This window comes from Dendrobates tinctorius, unplaced genomic scaffold, assembly GCF_039654945.1.
Source record: "Dendrobates tinctorius isolate UK_male_01 unplaced genomic scaffold, ASM3965494v1 ptg000089l, whole genome shotgun sequence".
NCBI classification, from domain to species: Eukaryota; Metazoa; Chordata; class Amphibia; order Anura; family Dendrobatidae; genus Dendrobates; species Dendrobates tinctorius.
In genome coordinates, this window is record NW_027361757.1 from 20,594,273 (window position 1) to 20,603,190 (window position 8,918).

Sequence of the window (8,918 nt, forward strand, 5' to 3'; positions counted from 1 at the left end):
TTCCCTTTCTGTCTTTAGGCTATGTAGTTCTCCGGCTGTGATCGAGGGGTCTAGGGCACCGTAGGAACCCCCCACGGCTACTGCTAGTTGTTGTTGATAGGTTCAGGGGTCTGTAATCCTATAGCTGCCAACTTCTCTGGTTTTCTGGGCTTAGCTAGTATTTCTGTTTTTGCCTCCTACGGTGACTCATTCATAACAGCCCAGTATGTCACGAAAAAACAGTCTCAGAATTGCTAGGATGCGTTGAAGTGTTCCAGAGTTATTACCTCATAAATGGACACTGGTCAGAATTGCAAAAAATGGCCAGGTCATTAAGGTCAAAATAGGCTGGGTCATGAAGGGGTTAAAACAGATAAAACACAAAATATTTAATAACATTTATGTCTACTTTACAGCAGCATCATTATTGAAATGTGTTTTTATTTTGTTAGGATGAGAAAATAGTTAAATTTTGCTGGCAATTTTTTTTTTTTTCAGCAATATACAAAGTCTTATTTTTTGTTTTTTATACAGACCTATTCAGTTTTGAAGTAACTTTGATGCTCCAATATGTCATCCTTAAAAAGACATTTTTTAAAACTGAATCCCTCAAGCTTTATAAAATCGCATTCAGGAGGCTTAACCATTAAAGGGAATCTGTCACCTAATTTTTCGTATATAAGATACGGCCACCGCCATCAGGGGCTTATCTACAGCATTCTGTAATGCTGTAGATAAGCCCCCGATGTAACCTGAAAGAGAAGAAAAACGAGTCCGATGGTTTTCGCTGTCTGCTCCGGTGCCTCCCATCTTCTAGCGATTACGTCCTCTTCTTTGCTTTCCAGCGCAGGCGCACTGCTCTGCCCTGTTGAGGGCAGAGCAGAGTATTGCAGTGCGCAGGCGCCGGGAAAGGTCAGAGAAACTCGCAGGAGTTTATCGCATCATACATGGTTGTGATATCCCGGCCTTTACAGGTTCACTGCCGCGTCAGATAACATTGCAATATTTACGATAGTCAATTCTGGCTCGTGGCGTAGCGTTGTCCCAGTCATCCATCAGCTCTTGGGCCACTTCATTCCACTGCAGCAGAAACACCACCATGTCCGAGTGGTCTCGCTACCGGCTGTCCCTCAAGGCGACTCTTTCTTCAACAAGTGAGATGAGGGGGTCATTGTCTATGTATTCCTCGTCCCGTTGTGTAACCTATAAATGAAATAAAAACAATGCTGTAAAGATAAACAAAGAATATAAAATAAAACTATTAACACTCAAAGAAAAAAAAACTTACACGCCGTCTGGCCACCGGTACTTGTGCCTCCCTCTGCTCCTGCTGTTCCTGCTCCTGGGCACTTGATGAAGTGTTCTGTAAAAGAAAAAACATGATTTTGGCATATATGTACAGTGATACTTATCAGTTGCAAAGGTACTCGCTTCAGAATCCTGTCCTGTGTGCTCAGGGCTAGAGGCCATGGTAAAGAATGCTGCAAGAAAGAGACATAGATAATTACAGACTGCAGGGAGTAAAAAAGACACACAGACATTAGGCTGTATACTCACATTTGGCTTGAATTCAGGGTCTTCACAGATGTCTTCTCTTGTCTTGCAGTCTCCAGTGGCTTTAGAGTAATGGACAATGAGTGTCCACACCCTCTTTTTATCTATCTTTGTGTGGGGGGTGGCTAATCTGTGTCTAGACAAGTTTACTCTGGAAAAACATGTGTATGAAAACGCTAGCGACCGCGTACGCATGCGTTCTCTTAGACCTTTGACGCATTCCTTCCGCAAGAGTCTGCATGCATATGGCAGCGGTAAATTGCTGCCTCCAAAATTGCAACATGTTGTGTTAGCCGCGCCCCACCACAAAACCCAAAACGACGCATGCGTAGTCAAACGCGGCCGAAAGCATATGAACGCATGTACCTGCGTCCACAACGTTAAAGATAGGAAAACACAATGCATGCGGCATAAACGATGCGGACACAACCGCGAATGTGAATCCAGCCTTATTCTGAAAAATTATTTAAAAGTATGGTTCCCCTTTTAACCCTAGCTGTACCGTTATGCCAAAATGGCTGTAATATACTCTGGTCCACGCATTCGTGGAGGTGTTTTGTAATGTGATGTTGCTCTACATTAGGATTTATTCTGCATATGCTTTTCAATGAATGTAATACTTGCAGAAGTCATAGCTTCTTTCATCCAGAACATTAGAGGGTGAATTCTATAGAGGAGCATCTGATGAAGAGCTGACATCTTCATTTATTGCTTCAGAAACAGGATCATGGTTGGCAGCGATGGAATTGTATTCAGCTGTACACGCCGAGCACTTCTGTATATCCCTCTATTATCTTGCTTTGAATGTAAACTCTCTCGAGCCTTTTGCCCTTCTGCTTCATTGTTTGTCTTGCTGCATGTTGACTTTGTATGATGATCGTTATTGGCATTGTACCGGTGCGTTAGGAGCTAGAAAAGATATGGTGACTTGTGGAAAAGAAATGAATATGCAAAATAGAAAATCTTAAGAGATAAGGAGACTTAACATGCAGTGGAGCAGTGACATGGCCATTATTGCACAGACACTTAGGTCAGTGGAACAGTATTTTTATAACCACAATTTTGGGACCTCAGAAAAATTGGGGGTTCACTCTCGTTTTTTTTTTTTTCCCTTGAGATCTTATAATAGTTTTTTTTTTTGTGGGGGTAATCATTGTAAAATATAAAGTGCATTTGGTTATAAATAATCCAGTTGTTTCTATGATACACTAATTGACTGTGAATAAGCCCTGATCTCGTGCTTTATGAAGGAAGTCAAATACTAATGATTAATATTCTTAACTGGGACATCTAGAATTCAGGACATTTATTAGCCACAGCTCTCATAGCTACTACATTGGTTCTCCTATGTAGTGTTTAATCTCGCAGACTGGTCTGGCCATGTAATACAGTGAAGCTTTTTTAGTATTTGCATCCAGCTGTCACTGTTTCTGGAGCTGGACTTACCGCGATATAATAAAGAGTCATCGTGATTAAAGCGAAGGTCTGTGTAAGGGTATAGTCATATTGAGTTGGCACTATGAGGTGGATTTTGCACTGATTTTGGTGCAGTAAATGCACCTCTTCTGTGCCCATATCTGCCTGAAAATGTTTTGATAGCTTGCACTGGCCGGCTTCAATGCCTCCAATGCATTGGAGAGTCAGCTTTCCGGCCAGAGACCCAGTGATGCTCCTCTACCCACTGGTGATACAAGTGGGAGCGTCCCACCCCCTATCAGGAAGCTAGGAGTCATGCACTCATTAAGATCAAATTTTAAGTTGCCCCTTTAACCATCCTAATGTTAACACTTTTTTTCCCCCCCTCTAGATCATTATGGACAAAAATGAAAGGGAAAGTGATCATCTGATAATGAAGAGACGCCTGAGAACAAGAACGGCCAAATAAACTCTACTTATTTGTGGTCATGCATGCTGTGGTATCTAGAAATATGTCCTTTGGTGTAGTCCTGTTTATTTTTCCTGTATAAAGTTGATTACATCTCATTTATTAAAGCCATGCATTTAAATGTATATCTTGGGCTTTTTGTATTTAGAACGGTGCAATAGATAAATCTTTTTTGCTGCTTTAGCATTAAAAAACAAGCAAAAAAGAAACAAGAAACCCCATTGCCCAACGTACCCTGACTGGAGGTAAAACTTCTCCTGGAGGCACGCGCCGATTATGTGCCCAATTCACTAAAGAGTAACCGTCGTTTTCATTTCTGTTATATAAATCAATCGTACACCAGACAATAAGCAACTCTGTAATATATCTTATCAGAGAAATCTTCTTTCTCTGCCATAATTGGTCGGACATTATCAAAATGGGAAGGAGAGGAGGCAGGAGCTCGGCCTGTAGCACCCCCCTCCTTCTATCTACATAGAATGTCATCAGTAGCAGCCGCCATCTCCTATCGGTAGAGGGAAAGTCTGTCTGCACTGAATTCAGATTTTACCTCTCAATTGAGAATTTTGATAATGTCAAATCAATTTTGGCAGAGAAAGAAGCAAATTTTTCTGAAAAGATATATTACAAAGTTGTTTTTGTTAGGCGTATTATTTCTTTATGAAGTAAAAAAATAACTAAAATAACGGTTATGCTTTAAGTGTCTTTCAACGTCGTAAGAATTTGTAGCCTTTCTCCTTCACACCAGTCTTAAAAAATCGGGCCCTAAATATCCATAACGGGATGTGGATGTATGTGCTAACTTGGCTCTTGAGCATAGTGATGCAGATGGAGTCAGTGTGCTTTGTCGGACATTTCTCGTATACACCTGATGGAGGCGGGCAGCAAGATGTAATAGACTGCCTCTTGCTACCTGCCAAAGCTAAGCATATATCGCTGAAAATTATGTGCGAAAAGGCACACTGACTCTGTCTGCATTATTATAGTCAATGGCTCCATCAGCTCATGCCTCCTACAACCATTTTGCATATGTTCAAACATACCGTAATCCCTTCCCCAATGGAGCCATGGAATGTAAGGTCAAATGTGATGGGAGCCATGCCTGCCTGAAACTAAAGCGGAGAGAGATTCTTTGTGGCAGGCGAGGACATAATTTCTGTCTCTCCTGCCTCTACCCTCTATATTCTCATTGATGAATATAGAAGAGGCTTCCACAACTCCTTCTCCTGCGTCCCTATGTCTCTCCCTAGCATGACATCATGGGCTTTCCATGGCAGCCTAGAATTTAGAAGCATTTGCGTCCATTGGGCTGCATTGTAAAGTATAGGTAAATACCATATATTTAATATGTTTATAATATGTATAGAAGAACATTATTTACTGTTTGAAAAAAATTTCAGTTCAATAAATGTAGTATTTGTATGTTCACTATTGTCATCAATAGTCTTTATTCTGTCTTTCATTTCTAATCCAAACACCAAGATTCAGTGTTTTAAGCCTTGGCCACACAAATTTTTCTCATCCACAGACTGCTAGCAAATCGTGATGAGCGAACCCGCTTGGATAATGCGCTATCTGGGCATGCTAATGTGTGAACAGAGTACCTTTGTCTTGCGTGGAAAATACGTTTGAGTCCCCGCGTCTGCATGTCTCGCCAACTAGTAAACTTATTTGTCAATGGAGCTATTCGAGGATTCATTCTTTTCTCTTACTCACGTGCCGTATCGGAGAACAGCTGACTGCACGTTCTCTTTCTTTCTGCAAATAAAATTCTGCCATCAAGTGTATTTCAATAAGAAAAAAAATGGAGTTCTCATGGAAGCCTTCTGTGCGCTACTAGTTTTTCACTTATCTGTAAATTGGACATGATTGTGTGAATGTATCCTTAGATGTACGAATTTAAAGGAGTTATCCTGAAATTGAAAAATAAAGGAAACATAATTTTAAATAAACTCAAATACTTTTAATCAGCAGATCGCAATAATTTTGTCGAGGGAGGCAAATCATTATAGAATTAAAATAATGCTAGCTTGTTACACTGACAGAAACCTATCATAGAATGGTAATACAATAGGTGCTTATGAGCATGTGCATTAGAACCTCCGCACTCCTCATTTTATGTATTTTAAGATGTGATCCCACTGGATTTTTGGCTATAATACTGGAAATACCAGTACTGCTGAGGTAAGAGGCTGATCACACTACTGTCCACCATTTCTGAGCTTATCCTGGAGATACCAGGTTTGCTGAAGTAAGAAGAGACTGCCCACACGGCCGTCTACCATGTCTGTCTGATCTAATACTGGAGATACCAGGGCTGCTGAAGTAAAAGGTTGAATACACTACTGTCCACCCTATCGTAACTATTCCTGGAGATACCAGAGAGGTGCTGTTGTCAGAAGAGGCTGCTCACACTGCTTTACGCCATGTCTATCTGATCTAATACTGTAGATACCAGGAGTGCTGAGATAAGAGGTTGCTCGCTCTACTGTCCACACTGTCTGAGCTAAGAGGTGCTGAGGTAAGAAGGGACTGCCCACACTGCTCTGTGCCTTGTCTATTACTAGACGTACCGAGTTAAGAAGAGGCTGCTCATACTGCGGTCCATCAGGTCTAACTGGTCTTATACTGAAGATACCAGTGTGCTTGGGTCAGAAGCTGCTTTTCTGGGAGATTGGTTTATACTACTTGCTCTCCAAGTCACAGCAGCAGAGCTTCTTACTGCACATGCTCACAGGCTTCTGTATTATTGGCATTGTAAGACCAGTGTCTATCGATTGACTCCATACAATTGGGTGCAATGTATTTGTGGACCGTGCAAAAATCAATCATGTGATCTATTTTGATCAATTCTTCCACTGTTTTAGTTTAAGCCATGCTGCAGAAAATTACCGACTACTTGATGGCCCAGCAGGTGTTGCTTTTCATCGGGCCGTGGACGTTTCCTGACGTGAGCGGTATGTTAATGGCCATTGTATTTGAATATCTCAAAAATAGAGATTGTAGGAGCAGGTAGTTATTAGTACCGGAAGCTTTGCATAATGATAGTGTACCTAAGTGCAATGGAGACAATATATCATACAAATATAAAGTGCTTTTCATGACAATTCATACAATATAAAGACAGGTTACTTTATCCCAATTCATACAATATAAAGACAGGTTACTTTTATCCTTTGGGTTTGAGTCTCTTGCTGTTGTAGATTACCACTTGCTCCATTGTAAAAGATTTATGTAGATCTGTGCATTTACGGTGGATTTATGAGACACGTCACCTCTTAGCTAAAATGTGACCCAAGCCTATCAGCGGGATATTTTAATGCAGCTATTTATGAGCTCCTTCCTCTCAATCGTGGGACCAGCACTTATTCATACCCTGTAACAGCGGGAAACCAGTGATGTGAGTTTTAAAGAGTGTATCAACAATTTTGCCTATCATCAAATTTAAATCCCATTTCCCACACTACTAATTGTATCTAGTATATATTAATACTTAACCTTTGTTAAAAAATATTGTTATAAAAAGGGTTCTATTATTGAAAACATCTGTTTTGACCCCTTCCCAACTGGGCAATTTCTCTTCCAAGAGCCACAACTTTTTTTTTTTACATAATGGCACGAGGACTTTAAAGCAGGAAATACATTTCAAATGCTGAATAATTGTGGGGAAAAAAGCACAATTCTTCAACAGTCTTTTGGGTTTTTTACTAGAAGTGTTTATATAGTGAAAAATTACCTGGAAATGTGATTCTCCAGGTCAGGACAATAACAATTTTTTATACCCTGTATTTGGGAAGCAGTGCTGTTCGAGTCCCTGTGGCTGCATGTCTCTCAGCTGTTAGACAGCCACAACACATGCAGGGTTGGACCAGTGTAAGCGCACGCAGCGCAAAACGGATGTAGTCTGAATCTGTCTACAGACATGTCTTCCACACCATGTATGCACGCTACTCAATAAGGGATTGCTCCAGGAATGGTGAATGTTGCCTTTTCTCCTTCGTCTCATTGGGGGACACAGACTGTGGGTGTGTGCTACTGCCGTCTGGAGGCTGACACTAAGTATACAAAAACAAGTTAGCTCCTCCTCCGCCGCATACACCCTCGCCCCGATAGCGGGAGGAAACCAGTTTTTTGCTTAGTGTCTGACGGAGGCACACGCAGTCTGGGTCTCTCCAGACTTTTTTTTATATTTTCTCGCTATGAAGAGGAGACAGGGGCGACGGACCCTATTGAAAGGGTCCAATCTCCCCAAAACATCAACGGGCGAGTATCGCCTCCGCGTATCCTTTCCCGCACCGAGGGACATCTCTGGGACTTTTCCCCAGACATCTATTTTTCTTTATTTTTTGAGAAGATATGACAGGGGCAACACATCCTATTGAAAGGATCCGATTTCCCCAAACCAGCAACGGGCGACCACGTGCGAGTGTCCCTCCACGTTTCCTCTCCCGCGACGTGGGACATTATGCCAGACTTAGCCCTGTCCACCCCTAGGTAGTGAAACCATGGGCTTGCACAGAGGCACAAGACTAGCCTGTGCGCCCCCACTGCTCCACCAACACATGACGGCGGTGCTGCATGGCAGCGGATGGTCCCTCTCGCCCAGACAAGGTGGACGGAGCTAGGGTGCCTGCAACGTCCGAAGATGAATTACCTCATGGCCTCAAGGAGGTATGGTTGGGCTGGGAGGGCCCCTGGGCAGCGAGTGGCTCCAGGCTAGCGCCGGCTTAGGGAAGAGAAGCAGGTCAGCACAATCCGTATGCCCCAGCAACTCAGGTGCTGGAGCCGCAGAGTTACCATAGGGCTGTGATCAGCAGCCATCTTCCTCTCTCCTTCCCGCTTCCTCTATCCTTCCTCCCTCCCATACCTGTAGCCAGGGTGCGTGGAGGCCCCGCGCGGGGCATAATGGTTTTGCCAAGGAGATTCCCCAGCTGGGGAAGGAGGGCGCCTCAGGGCGGTACCAGGGGAGCACCAGGATAGCGTGCCCATGCTCGGGCGGGCAGTGTCAAATTTAGCCCGCGGCTTCGGCCTAGGCCGCAGGGGGAAGGCCCGCCCCCCGGTGTGACATCAGATCCAGCGCTGCCCCCAGGTCCGGGGCGGGCGCTGGATTAAATCGAGGGCCCGGCTTCAGAACAGGGTAGGCCGCCATCAGGAGAGCATCGCATCCTACCCAGAGAGGAAGGAACAGCAGGATCAGGAGCGCAGGGAGACAGCAGGAGCCGGGTAAGTGCGACCCCGTCCTGGAGCCACACTAGGGCAAGTTATCCTCCTCCTCATTCCCCCTTATGCCTTAAAGAAAAAAGGGAAAAAGAGAGAGAGAAAATTGGCTTTTTTCTGCAGTATGTCTGGGAAAGGGAAAAAGCACACGTTCCTTTATACCGCATGCGTTTCCTGTGGGTTTGTTTAGCGCAGACTATTAAGTTATGTGAAGCCTGTAGTTCCGAACACGCCCAGGAGCCCTCCCCTCCAACAGAGCCCAGGGGTTCGGACCCCCCGGAAT

General features: G+C 43.6%; 1 protein-coding gene across 5 annotated transcripts in view; it reads left to right on the forward strand.

Annotated features, from left to right (window-relative positions):
• The window catches only part of KIF20B (kinesin family member 20B), a 257,621-nt gene extending 252,775 nt beyond the window's left edge, over positions 1-4,846 (forward strand). For all 5 annotated transcript variants that reach the window (XM_073585893.1, XM_073585891.1, XM_073585894.1 and 2 more), the window contains exon 34: positions 3,341-4,846. In XM_073585893.1, the coding sequence (XP_073441994.1) occupies positions 3,341-3,418 (78 nt within the window). In that variant the 3' untranslated portion in view covers positions 3,419-4,846. The remainder of the gene's footprint in view (positions 1-3,340) is intronic.
• The last annotated feature ends 4,072 nt before the right edge of the window (positions 4,847-8,918 follow it).